At 35.5% G+C, this 14,469-nt stretch overlaps 1 protein-coding gene across 1 annotated transcript; it reads left to right on the forward strand.

Annotated features, from left to right (window-relative positions):
- Positions 1 to 575: 575 nt before the first annotated feature.
- On the forward strand, positions 576 to 13,905 carry LOC115720830 (protein DGS1, mitochondrial). Its single transcript, XM_030650010.2, has 14 exons — positions 576 to 926; positions 1,759 to 1,873; positions 2,029 to 2,232; positions 3,145 to 3,282; positions 3,419 to 3,580; positions 4,019 to 4,213; positions 5,246 to 5,346; positions 11,169 to 11,258; positions 11,411 to 11,483; positions 11,568 to 11,596; positions 11,692 to 11,815; positions 12,557 to 12,667; positions 13,273 to 13,373; positions 13,477 to 13,905. Exons 1-14 carry the CDS (start codon positions 685 to 687, stop codon positions 13,595 to 13,597), a joined length of 1,806 nt encoding a protein of 601 aa, XP_030505870.2. The 5' UTR covers positions 576 to 684; the 3' UTR covers positions 13,598 to 13,905.
- Positions 13,906 to 14,469: the final 564 nt, after the last annotated feature.

Below are 14,469 nucleotides of genomic sequence, written 5' to 3' on the forward strand. Positions count from 1 at the left end.
CGGTTTGAAATATCTTATTTTTAATTGGAACATTTAGAAGAAGCAGAACAAATATTAATTGTCAACTTAGAAGTGAAATATGAAAATTTTCAGTATTTGAAGCATTTTATCTAGAAACATAAGTAATGTTGGATAGGTTATTCTCTCAAAATTTGTTAAAGGAGTTGATTTTGATCCTTTTGTAATTGTATCTGCTTTTGTGAGGAGACATTATTATTGTTAGAGAATGTAACAAGTACGTTATCCAATTTTACAAGGTATCCCTAATTTATATACATTGGTCGACTAATATGGTTGTTATCTAATTTTACAAGGTATCCCTAATTTATATACATTGATCGACTAATATGGCTGCACATAAATTAGCTTGGCATACTTTTCAAATAGATAACCAACTTATTTACCTAAATTTTTACTCATTAATTTATTTTTTAAAATGTATAATCATTTAGGCTGCATGACATTTAATTATCAATCATTTTGCTCATTACTTTTTTTTTTTTTAAAAAAAAAAAAAAACAATAAACCAAAATTTGTGTTTATTCTTTTACATAACAACTCCATTTTACTAGTTCAGTTCTCGTAAGAGAACAAATCCTATTTATACAAAGAAAATCAACGAAGCAAGAACGGGAGGGCGCGTGCGCATTTCATATTTGACACCTTTACCTGAGAGGTTTGAAAATGGAAGACCTCTCACCTCCATCTCCCACCGCCGCCGAAAATCACTCCGCCGATTTCAAAACCCTATTTTCATTTTACTCTAATTACGTCCGTAGTCGAGCTCTCACTTTCCTTACCTCCCCCGCTTCCAATTTTCTCGGGAAAGTTACCAACCTTTACCGCCAAGCTTCTCGCGCCCGATCGAGGAGACGTCGCCCGCGTCTTCCTCTTCCATTTCCTACCAAAGCTTTCGATTCGACTCTGTATGCTCACTTTTTTTCTTACTCTCTCATTTTGCCTTATAAATCTCTGCTTCTCTCTTTGTTTGGTTGGGGAGAAAATTAGTCAATGAGGTTGTTAAGAATGTTAGATTATTGTAGTTGTATCAGATTCTTACCAGAACTAAATGAATTTAATATATTGATTGTCGCTTAAGCATACCACAAATGGATTCTAAGTGACAAAACTTAGTAATGTTGATTCATTGTGTCATTACAAGTTTGAACCAAAAACTCTGGGATATGGGAAAATTTGTTTCATTTGCTCTCTTGGTTCCATTTTATTCCAGTTTTGTACAATCAAAACTCAAATGCCATAATCTTATAATAATGTGGTTGTGATATGTCATTATATGAAATCATACAGACTATAGAAATAAAATGCGAAATCAAGAGTTAATTCATTACTGATTACAAGAGGGGAGGGGAGGGTTAACCTGCGCAAGTTTGTTAACGAAGGCATTGACTTTATGAGCTTTATTAGAGTGATATGAAGTATGAACTTGATTTTACAAAGAAAATGTACACTTTTGTTTTCTGAGTGTCCGTGAGTAACCTGAAGTTAAGTACACGTTCATTCATTGGCTATGTATACTAATATGAATGTTGTCCTAAATATTCATTTAGTTTTTCTTTCTTAATGTTTTTTTTTTTTTTGTGTTGATTTATTTTGTGAAGATCGTTAGTTAATGAGACATATTTACGATTGTTTAAGCATTGAATCAATTGTTCCAATATATTGTAAGAACGTGGTGGTCTTTCCTCTTTTATCTTATTCTCTATTACTTTGTTGATTCTATAATGCTTTAACATACAGGGTGAAAACAGAAGCATCTAGTGTTATCATTGTTTTGGAGGATATTTTGGAACAGATATATTCAAATTTGCATAGCATTCAGAAGAACTTGCAGTTTTGGCAATCTAGGGCTGAGGTTAGTTAATCAGCTTTACTGCAAATTTTCTTTCATATATAAGAAAAGAGGCGTTTGGAATCTAATTTCATTTTTTATACATATATTTTTTCTTGATTTGTGTAAAGTGCATTTTGATAATATATTCATCGATTGTGTATAATGTCTAATTTCAGGAAACAAATGCTCGAAAGGCATATTTTATGCTGTTTGAGCGAGGGCCGCGGGCTTTATGTGATGGAACGATTCGATTGATACGTGAATCTGTTACTGAAGGTTCTTCCATGCAGCATATAAGTCATTCTGCATCTGCTCATATATCTGATAGGATAGCTGTCTTAAGTAGCTTACAATGTTGTCTTGCGACATTTCTGGCTCAGGTTAGCTGGTTTGGTTAACCTTATTCTTGATTGAATTGTATAAGTAAGAATGCTGGTGGGGGGTTGACATGCTTTCATTTCTGAATTTCACAATTCTCTTTGAAATTTTTGTAGGAAGAATGTTTTGATATAATGTTCAGATGTGTGTATGAGAGAAACTTTGTTACTGGTATGTCTTACACATTTAGCTGTGCGTATGAATACATAGATCTAGAGCATTTAGTATCATCCGAAGAATGCCCTAATTAGGTTCTATCCTATAAGTGTGATTTGAGTGACCTTTTGTATTTTTTTATGTATATTTTTAACAAAACTTTATAAAAACCGGAAAGTACAAGGATAGGGATTTGGTTGGAAAACCACAGAAACAAAGGCAACATGGTTGGGATTTACAGCAGACTATCCCAGTCTCTAGTCTCTACATAGGTCAGATACTATTACATTTTTTCAAGTCTTTAACACTGTAGGCCCCTAAAACGACCCAGTGCAGTATTTAATCTTTCCCCATAAAGTTTTACCTGTAAAACTATTTCCCTCAAAGGTTCTGCTATTTCTCTCCAACCAAATAGTCCAGAAAGTTTCTATCACTGCAGTTTTCCAAAGAACAGAGCCTGCTTTCTCCCTCCTTAGCTTCAGCGATTAACAAATTGAGGCATTGCCTTGTCATACACCACTCAATTCATACATAGTTTTCTTTTCATCCACTGGAACATAGTTGGCTGGTTCATAATCTCCATTTTCAAGTGTACGTGCATTGGCACAGACACAAATGCACCTGTACACAAATATAGGCATGATCTTTTATGTGGAATCCAAAATTTGTTGCTATTCAGCTCCATGGTTGCATAATTCTTCTACAAGCTCTAATAATTTTTTTTGAAAATGATATCATTCATTGTTGCTTTTCTGTAGTTTTATGTTGAAGCTGACCAGTTGGGGGAGCAGCTCATAAATGATCCAGACAAGGCCTTGGTATCATTATTGGTTAAAATTAATGCTTTATTTTCCAAGTTAGAAGCATCGATTAGCCAGATACATACAAAGCACCAGGTAACTATAAGAAGATAAGGTCTTGGTTTATCACTATGGTCTTTGTGGTAGAAAGTTCACCTTTCTCTAATCAAATTTATCAGGAATTGGTTCCATTTCACATTTATAGTTTTGTTTTCATGCTATGATTATGCAGATTGATTTATTGATTGATGAAACCTACTCATTTCCACCACTGTTTGAGAAGCTAGCAGAAGTAAATCAAGAAGGACCACTATGGACAGATTTTGAAATCAAGAATGCTATTGACTTGGTTTATCAAAATCTACACAAGTTGGAGTCTTACATATCTTTCACTGTAAGAGCTTGTGGATTTGATTCGTGTATCAACTTAAAAATCGGTACCTTATAAAAATCATCTATTGGTAATTTTAAATCATGTGTATTAGGTGTCTGTCATGCCAATTTATCATGCTGAAATAAGATTGCAACATAACGTAGTTGGATGTATGTTAATGTATTAGTGTGATGGTGGCCGGATTGTTATTTACTGCAACTGTATCCTGGATGTTTAAAAAAAAATTGAAACTGAGTGTGTATTTGTGTGTGTTTTCTTTAATAAAATAGAAATATATAAATTTATATATCTGGAATCTGGTTGCTAATTTGTGTATGCACTTTTCATGGCTACCATCGCTTGGATTTGGATGGTTTGTTTTATTGTAGGCAATGAACTTTCAACCTAAAGACAGTATTGTTAGAAGCCTTATCGTTGACACTTTTGTATTTTAATCAGGTCCAAAAACATAAGAAACCAAGAAAAGTAACTCGATACTGGATTCATTATGCATGTGGTGCAGTTGGCCTCTCTGTTTGTTCTATGTGGCTCCTAAAACATAGTAGTCTAATGGGAAGTTCTGACATAAACAATTGGATACGTGAAGCAAAGGATTCTACAGTCAGCTTTTTTAATGACCACGTGGAGCAACCGGTATGTATTTCTTGTTTTCTGCACCTTTATCTTTTGTTTAGTTACTTGATGCTAGTTGGCTAATATATTGCTTCCCCAATGCTAGTTTTCTCAATCAACTAATGATATTTGGTGTTAAAGCTTAAATAGATGTTAACAAAATATTGATAAATTGATCCAAACATGTTAATATTGAATCAATAAATTAAGAATTCTTTTTCTAGAAAAATTAAAACTTAAGTCTAGTATAATTTTTATTTTTATTTTTTTGAACAAAATCTAGTATAATTTAATACTTAGAACAATTATAAATAAACCCCATGATAGAGTTTTGGTAATTGGATCAATGCTATGAGTTTGATTGAAATTTATCAAAAAAGAACAATTATAAATATGTTCAAAAAATGAAAATATTAAAAGAAAAAAAAGTTAATACATTTTTCATTAATTTTTCCCTATTATTTTCTCTCATAAAATTGTATTGGTAAAATCCAAGGTCCAAACAAGGTCTAACAGTTTGGCACTCTTCCAATTTTTTTCTTTTAAAACTTTCAAACCACAATGTGCTTATGCAAATGTTTCAATATCTCGATTCCTTGCATAAGATGCTGTTTTAATTCAAATCTTTATCATGAGTAGGGTCACCAGGACATATAAACATATAATTTTATTATTGTTATCTCTTAAACTTTTAAATTGGAGTCCTTGTCTAAAAACCCTACAATATTTAAGGATCAAGAAATTATAGCAATCGCTTGCTATGTAGTACTCAGAAAAGTGCAAACCACAAGCATCACTGCTTGAACTACCCAATTTATAAACATATAATCAATAACCAATTTTCAAAAGTTACTCCTATTATTTTAATTTAATAATGAAAGGAATGATGATATCGGTCCTAGAGATTATGCTGACTATGGTTTTTTCCTTTCTATAGCAAGTGCCATCTCGTGTTAATTAATTTCAGTACCTAATTTAAGCAAATCTATATTTTATTTCATATGTATATGTATATGTATAAAACATGAATCAATTAACTCATTTTCTCCTCAGCTTCTGTCTATTAGAGATGAGCTTTTTGAGACGTTTAGAAAGAGGCACAAAGGAATGATGGATCTTGAAGAAGTACATTTGACTTCTAGTTCGCTACACAGGTTATTTCTATATTCTACTTTAATATTTTTTGGAGTTCACCTTTGTATAGTTAGTGCCAAATTAATTGAGCATTTTATGTTGGTTTGAATGAGAAAAAGTAAGAATAAGTAAGGGAACTTGCCCAGTTTGGTGTTCTCTATATTTATTTTCTGGTTAACAAATTTGTGTAGTGTTTTCGGTACGTAATTCTATGCCTGAAGGAAAAGGTGGAAGGATTTCCCTTAGAAAATATAGGGAGCTTCACTGACGTCTGATGGTTTTACACATTTAGAAGCACATGTTTCAACTATGTAGGCTGAATTCATGGACAAAATTGTGATATTTTTTACTCCAATGTACCAAAATGATCACCTTTTGTCTCCTGATGACATTAGGTTTTTACCAAGCTTGAGTTCAATGCTTCTTCAGCCCTATATTAATTTAAAAACTTTTGACAGGTTTACTTTGCTAATTCATTCCCTAATTAATTGAATAATGTATCTTATTCCTTTTCTGGATCCTGCCATTATACCTTTTCCAGGCTTCTAGCATCAACTATGTGTGTCTCTACCAAACATATAAAAATCTTGTGCACTTCCACCCTTTGATTCCCACCTCAATACGTTGTCAAGAATTGTGGCTTTTCTTTCTATATTTAAATTGATGAGTGACCACCTTTTATCCTTGTTGCCTATAGAATTACACCCTTGAGAAGGGGACCAGTTGATATTCTTACATTTGTTGTATTTGTTGCATTTTGTTTTCAGACAAGCTAATGTGTCCCTAGCTTTTGTAGAGAATTCACAGAAGAACATTGATCTTCCATCCGTAATTTTGTTACATTTGGGCTTCTTATTTGTCTCTGTTAGATATTAGGTGTATATTAGCTGTAAGAGAGTTAGATATTTAGTAGATATTTAGTAGATATTTAGTCTCCTAACTCTGTATATAAATATGTATTATTCTATGAAATCAACACACAATTCGAATCACTATTTTCTACATGGTATCAGAGCCATTGTGATTCAAAATTCGAAATTCGAAATTAGGGTTCTGAAAAAAAAAAAAAAAAAAAAATTTAGGGTTTGAGTTTAGGGTTGTTTTCGAAAATCCTATTTGGAGTGAACATCTTTTCTCACCGCCCACATAGGAGGATCGCCAGCCGCCGATCTACAAACCCCCGAAGTCCGGTCGCCGGATTCCTCGCGCGTGGGGCTCACGCGCCGCCTGAAGCTTCTGCGCGTGGGGCTCACGCGCCGGCGCGTGTGACGGCGCCTTCGACGGCGTTCTGTTGCCGATTCTTCACTGGGTTCTTCTAAGCCCACTCGCATCTGTTCTAGGTTGTAATTCGGTATTTGTTTGTCTTCTTCGTGTTTGGGTGTTCATTCCTTGGTGTTCTTTTGTTCTTTTTCTCTGTCCTTTGTGTTTGTTTTTGAGATTATGGCAGAGATAAGATTAGATTCTAAATCAGTTGTTGTTTCTGATGTTGTTCCCGTGATGTCTAAAATCACGGATCATAAGTTGATTGGTTCGAATTATTTGGAATGGAGTAAGACGATTCGACTGTATTTGAGGAGTATTGACAAAGATGATCACTTGACTGACGATCCTCCTGAAGAAACAAACGATTCAAGGAAAATATGGCTCCGTGAGGATGCTCGCTTGTTCCTTCAAATTCGAAATTCTATCGATAATGAGGTAATTAGTTTGATTAATCATTGTGAATTGGTTAAAGAACTAATGGGTTACTTGGAGTTTTTGTATTCTGGCAAAGACAACATATCTCGCATATATGATGTTTGCAAAGCTTTTTATCGCGCGGAGAAACAAGATAAGTCTCTTATGAATTATTTTATGGCTTTCAAGAAAACATATGAAGAACTTAATGTGCTATTACCGTTTAGTCCTGATGTAAAAGTTCAACAGCGCCAACGAGAACAGATGGCTATTATGAGTTTTCTTGCAGGACTCTCATCTGAATTTGACTCGCAAAGTCACAAGTTCTCTCTCGGTTCTCGATGTCTCCTCTTTACAAGATGTGTTTACTCGTGTTCTTCGCACGAGACTACCTCTTCAACTCCTCGAATAGCGCCTTGGTGAGTCGTAATCATTCCGCACCGAAAGAAACTCTACTCCAAGTGGATTTAAAGGAGGTAATTCACAAGGACCACGATAACCGCACACCAAATTCGGGAGCATCATGTGCAATTATTGTAAGAAACCAGGCCACACCAAGTTTGAGTGTAGGAAGTTACAATTTAAGAATCGACAACAACACTCTGCCAATATTGCAAGCACTAGTGATGCATCTGACAAATCGGTCCTTATTTCGCCGATGAATTTGCCAAGTTCTCAAGGTATCGTGAAACACTTAAGTCTTCATCTTCTTCTCACATCGCGATTGCCGAATCGGGTAACTCTAATGCATGCCTTCTTTCCAAATCCTCAAAATGGGTCATTGATTCGGTGCCACGGATCATATGACGGAGTAATTCCGTCTCTTTTCCACTTTTCGGTCTCATAGTCCCACTTCGTTGTCACCTTAGCCGATGGGTCAACGGCTTCGTTCTTGGATCCGGCACTATTGTTCCTACACCTATGCTATCTTTGTCATCGATCTTACATTTACCCTCGATTTGTCCTTTAATTTGCTTTCGTTAGTCAACTCACTCGTAATCTAAATTGTTGCATCTCATTCTTTCCTGATCATTGTTTGTTTCAGGATCTTGTGACGAAGAAGATTATTGGTAAAGGACATGAATCTGGTGGCTTGTATGTTCTTGACCCACTTCCGCCAACCTCTATTGCTTGTTCGAGTGTTGCTTCCGCTTTTGAGGCTCATTGTCGTTTAGGTCATCCATCCCTTCCTTTGCTCAAGAACCGTGTCCCCAATATAGTAGTTTATCTTCGTTAGATTGTGAGTCATGTCGGTTGCCAAACATCATCGTGTTAGTTTGAGTCCACGTGTCAATAAACGTGCTAGTGTTCCTTTTGAGTTAGTTCATTCTGATGTTTGGGGTCCTTCTCCTATTTTGTCTCAACCTGGATTCAGGTATTTTGTTACTTTTGTGGATGATTATTCTCGTGTAACTTGGTTATATTTAATGAAAAATCGTTCTGAGTTGTTTTCTATATTCTGTGCTTTTTGTGCTGAGATTCAAACTCAATTTAATGTATCTATTCGTACTTTGAGAAGTGATAATGCCAAAGAGTACATGTCTGCTCAATTTCAATCTTATATGACCTCTAATGGCATGCTTCATGAAACTTCTTGTGTTGATACGGCACCTCAGAATGGTGTTGCAGAACGTAAAAACAGACATCTTCTTGAAACTGCACGTGCTCTCTTGTTTCAAATGAAAGTCCCTAAACCTTTTTGGGCCGATGCAGTTTCCACGGCATGCTTTCTTATTGATCGCATGCCATCCTCTGTTCTTAATGGTGCAATTCCATTTAAAATTCTTTTTCCTAATAAGTCATTATTTCCAGTTGCTCCGCGAGTGTTTGGTAGTGTTTGTTTTGCTCGCGATGTCCGTCCATCTGTCACCAAATTAGACCCTAAGGCACTAAAGTGTGTCTTTCTTGGTTATTCTCGTCTTCAGAAAGGGTATAGGTGTTATTGTCCTGATCTCAACAAATATCTTGTTTCTATTGATGTTACTTTTGTAGAAAATACACCTTATTTTTCATCTTCCACTACTTCTACTAGTCAGGGGGAGGATGATGATTTGTTGGTTTATTCTGTCACATCCTATGCGCCTGCTACATGTTACGGCGGGTCTCTAGTTCCTTCACCTGCCTCGGTCGTCACCCCCACAGTGTCTACACCTCCACCACCTCCACCACCTCTACCACCTCCACCACTCCCTCGGCCTCCTATAGTGTACACCAGGCGCCCCCCTCCTGTTTCATGTCCTGCACCTGCATCTTCGTCATCAGATCCGGAAATCTCAGATGATCTTCCTATTGCACTACGTAAAGGTAAACGCCAATGTACTTTTCCTATTACTTCTTTTGTGTCTTATAATCATCTCTCCTCTTCTTCTTGTTCTTTTATTGCTTCTCTTGATTCTATCACTATTCCAAAAACTGTTCGAGAAGCGATGTCTCATCCTGGTTGGCTTGCTGCAATGATAGAAGAGATGAATGCTTTGGTTGCGAATGGTACTTGGGTCTTGGTTGATTTACCTTCCGGAAAACAGGCCATCGGGTGTAAATGGGTGTTCACTAAATTCAATCCGTACGGCACGGTTGCTCGCTTAAAGGCCCGTCTTGTTGCCAAGGGTTATGCTCAAACCTATGGAGTGGACTATTGTGATACTTTTTCTCCTCGTTGCTAAACTCACATCCGTTCGACCGTTCATTTCCATGGCAAACTACTCATCATTGGCCTTTGCATCGGCTTGATATTAAAAATGCTTTTCTTCATGGAGATCTTGAGGAAGAAGTATATATGGAGCAACCTCCCGGGTTTGTTGCTCGGGGAGTTAGGGCGAGTTTGTCATCTTCGCAAATCTTTATATGGATTGAAACAAAGCCCTCGTGCTTGGTTTGGTAAATTTAGTCGCCGTTGAGAAGTTTGGTTTGTTGAAAAGTAAGTCGGCATCATTCTCGTGTTTTATAAAAGATCAACTCGTTGGTATCATTTTGTTAGTGGTGTATGTTGATGACATCGTTATTACTTGGAAGTGATGCGAAGGCATCTCATCCCTTAAGTCTTTCATTCACACCCGTTTAACACGAAAGAATTAGGGGAGCTCAAGTATTTCTTGGGGATTGAAGTTACTCGGAGTAAACAAGGTATTCTTCTGTCTCAAAGAAAGTATGTACTTGATTTGCTAACTGAGACAGGGAAATTGGGATCAAAACCCTGCAATGCTCCAATGAATCCAGCTGTGCATCTTACACGTGATGGGAAACCATTTGAAGATCCTGAGAAATATCGCAGGTTAGTTGGAAAGTTGAATTATTTAACTGTGACTCGTCCAGATATTGCATTCCCGGTTAGTGTTATCAGTCAGTTCATGTCTTCTCCAACAATTCATCATTGGGCAGCATTAGAACAAATTTTATGTTATTTAAAAGGAGCACCAGGACGAGGTATAGTTTACAAGGATCATGGACATACCCAGATTGAGTGTTTTTCTGATGCAGATTGGGCAGGCTCCAAGGTAGATAGGCGATCCACTTCAGGATATTGTGTATTTGTTGGGGGCAATCTGGTCTCTTGGAAGAGTAAGAAACAAAATGTTGTATCTAGATCCGTCTTTCGAATCGAATATAGAGCTATGGCCCAGTCTGTGTGTGAGGTAATATGGATTTATCAGCTTTTGACTGAATTTGGGTTTAAGACTTCTATTCCAGCAAAATTATGGTGTGATAATCAAGCTGCTCTTCATATTGCCTCGAATCCCGTATTCCACGAGCGAACTAAGCACATTGAGATTGATTGTCATTTTGTTCGTGAGAAAATTCAACAAGGTCTGATCTCCACAGGATATGTGAAGACCGGAGAACAACTAGGAGATATTTTTACAAAGGCTTTGAATGGGGTGCGGGTTGATTATCTTTGTAACAAGCTGGGCATGATTAACATCTATGCTCCAGCTTGAGGGGGAGTGTTAGATATTAGGTGTATATTAGCTGTAAGAGAGTTAGATATTTAGTAGATATTTAGTAGATATTTAGTCTCCTAACTCTGTATATAAATATGTATTATTCTATGAAATCAACACACAATTCGAATCACTATTTTCTACAGTCTCTTATTCCGTTTTGGTAAAATGTAGCATGATTGGTGGGTGTTTATCTCCATTTAAAATATTCCTCTGTTTATTTGCAGGATGTTATTAGCTTTTAGTGAGCAGATAAAAGGTAACAAGTTACCAGAGAATGCATCAGATCAGGAAATGCTGGAAATAGTTATGGCCAGGTAGGTTTCAGTTTGTAACTTAAATGATGTTCTGCCATTGTATGCTAGTGATGAGTTGTTTACATGTGCCAGTTACGTAAAATATTGCTATGATACAACTTGGTGAATTTTAGAAGTTTGACTTGAAAGGTTTTGTGGCTTTCTGTATATAGGTATGAAACGGAACTTATGCATCCCATTCAGAACCTCCTTAATGGAGAGCTGGCCCGTGCTCTGCTCATCCAGGTAATTATGATTTCAATATGTGGTCACCGTGGTGTATGGTGCATTTGTATTACATTGTTTTATATTATTGTTTTTGCATTACAGGTTCAGAAGTTAAAACTGGACATTGAGACGTGAGTTTCACAAACTTTGCTTTGGTAGATAATAAAAGAATTCAATTTCTCAGTTTTTCACTTCTTTTAGTTGCTTAACGGAATGTTATATGCAGGGCGATGCTTGAACTCAACCAGATTCTCAGGGCAAATGAGATTAACTTTGCTATATTAGCTGCATTACCCGCATTCTTTCTTTCTCTTCTTCTGCTGATGTTAGTGCGTGCATGGTATACACAGGTAGCAGACTATGCAAAACTTATCCAATTACTCTTGACACTTGCAGCTAGCATCCATTTCAGAGTGTGGAAAATTGGACAGTTAAAAGCATTTAGTTTCAAGAAGAAAACATATACTGAAAATAATATTTACTTTTATTAGGCATAATCTTAAAAGTACACATCACATAAGATTACATTGAGAGAATAAACCAACTAACTCCTATTTTCTAACTATACCTGACTAATTTATTCATTTGAATAATTCAACACTCCCCTCAAGTTGGATGATATATACTATACAATCCAAGCTTCTCTTGCAATCTTTCAAACTAAGGCATATGCAATACCTGTGTAAAAATGTCAGCGACCTGTTGAGTAGTATGAATGTAGGAGACTTTAAGAATCACTTAACAAAATATTCTCCTTTATGAAATGACAATCAAAATTTAACATGTATTGACAATTGTGATGAACCAAATTATAAGATAAGGATATATAAGCCTTATTATCACACCAAATATTCTCCGCTATCTACTGCTGTCATTCTAGTCTCGAATGCTTTTTTCAAGCTGTACTACTAATCTCTTGAAGTCATCCTTACAAGCTTTTGATCTAACTATGTAACCAGGATCCTAAATGTGAACTTTAGAAAATTACCATATGGAAAATGGGAAGCTGAAATGAACTTAATGTGAACTTTTTCATTTTATAATTGTTTCTGGTGACCAATTATATAGACTTGTAATTGATTTCTGTTCAGGATACTAGAGCAGAAGGAAGAGGAAGAGTTTCTCGCATCCAGAGAAGGTTACTTGTTGTTGAGGTTGAGAAAAGGATTATGATGTATCAATCTTTCCTTGACCAAGGACTGGTGAGAAGCTAAAATTGAACTTTCATTCCGAAATTTTACATTTTTTTTTAATCTTTTCTTTCAAATATTAATACTCTGCTTATTTGATCTTTTTCACCCCTATTAACAAATGCAAATGCTTCTTCATATGAGCAAAAGTGATCTCAGCCTGAACGATTCGATCATTTTCTTGCCAAATTATTTATTTATTATTAAAAAAAAAATTCCTTAAAAAAGGGGGCAGCAAAGAATAGATAATGCAAAACTTTATATATTTATTTTTATCAGATGTAGTGTAATTATTGTGTTGATTTGGATTTTATGGTTCTTGCTGGAATTACTTGGTCTGTCTTAGTTTAAGTTAACTTTGTTTCATGGTGGCTATACTACTTGACATTTTGATGCTCTTTTTTCTCTTTTTTTGCTTTGATTGTCGTGAAATTGTGTGAAATTTATGATTTTTTTTTCTAGGGTAATAACTGAAGATAGATTGCCTTGGCTCCAAATTTTAGTGTTCCTATTGCAATTCATTTAAACATCTAATATAATTGCATAGCTTTGTTTTATATATTTTAAGAAACTGTGTAAACGAAAGGGCATAAACATGATGGGTCATGCTATTACAGGAAAATGATGCACAATGCATGCTTGGTTTGATGTTGTATAGTCTGGATCGCTTATACCGTGCTGTGGAGCGACATGCAAAAGCGAGCGGTGAATGGCAATGGTTAGTTTCAATCTGTTTTATTTACATATTTTTAGATTATAAGAAAGAAGGATAAAAATATGAGTTGGACAGCAGAACTAATGAGCGGTATTATTTCAAACAGCTTAAAGGAAGACATTCTTGACTTGGGAAAGCCTGGTCTCCAAACTGGGTATAAGCTCGCCGTAACATCGCGCATTGGACGGATGTATGAATGTTTGCTTCCTTCACTGAAACGACAGTAGTTTCTCCTCTTGGATTTTATTTTCAACGTAAAAAGCACCAAATCACAGTTGTACAAGGACTCCAAAACATTTTTGACCTCCATAATGATCAAAGCCACCAAAAATTTCACATTTTAAACTCTCTCTTGTGTATCTTTCTTTGAATAAAGCCAAAGGTGTACTTTTGTTTTTGCTAATAAGCCAAAGGTATACTTGTTTTTTCTTTGACACAAGACAAAGTTATACTTTAAAATGGGAAAATTGCGACAAAAAAGTACTCAAAAATGTTATACGGTTTTAATGGTTTTAGTACTTTTTTTTAGCTGGTTTCTGGGTGTAATATGTTGTATTACAGTTGGTCTACTTCATAATTTATTATAAAATATTAATTTAAAGTCATTTTTTAAAAAAAATAAAATAAAATAAAACGTGCATAGATGATTACACTTTGCGGTTATTGCAAATGATATTGTTCAGAATAGAAGAAACACAAAAATGACCATATTAATTGTTTGTGAAAGTTCACTTAGCGACATTATGGGCCATAAAATTACAAATAACAAAATAAAAATTACAATATGCAAAAAATCGAGAGTATTACAAAAATTAACGTAGTTCTCAATTTCCCAATGAAACTCCAAATTGCTGAACGAATTGATAACCATCCTAGAATCACTCTCTATAATAATATACTTCAAGCTTTTCTCTTTAGCAACTTCCAGCACCAAGCAGCAGTCTCCCACTGTCTCCCACTTCATCACAAAGAGCATCAAAGAACTCTTATCTAGCTGCATGCACCCCCACACACCACTCCATGATGGTTTCTAGCGAAAAAAAAAAATCACCTGTCCCAAATTTTTCTATTCTAATCCTGTCTCTCTAATCAATAATTG

The sequence above is a fragment of the Cannabis sativa genome, chromosome 2, assembly GCF_029168945.1.
Source record: "Cannabis sativa cultivar Pink pepper isolate KNU-18-1 chromosome 2, ASM2916894v1, whole genome shotgun sequence".
Taxonomy (NCBI): domain Eukaryota; kingdom Viridiplantae; phylum Streptophyta; class Magnoliopsida; order Rosales; family Cannabaceae; genus Cannabis; species Cannabis sativa.

Bases quoted from the DNA above. Each gene is read 5' to 3' on its own strand.
- LOC115720830 (XM_030650010.2), top strand. From the start codon at position 685: ATGGAAGACCTCTCACCTCCATCTCCCACCGCCGCCGAAAATCACTCC. The intron at 4,214-5,245 runs GTATGTATTTCT...TTTTCTCCTCAG, and splicing joins ATGACCACGTGGAGCAACCG to CTTCTGTCTATTAGAGATGA. The intron at 5,347-11,168 runs GTTATTTCTATA...GTTTATTTGCAG, and splicing joins ACTTCTAGTTCGCTACACAG to GATGTTATTAGCTTTTAGTG.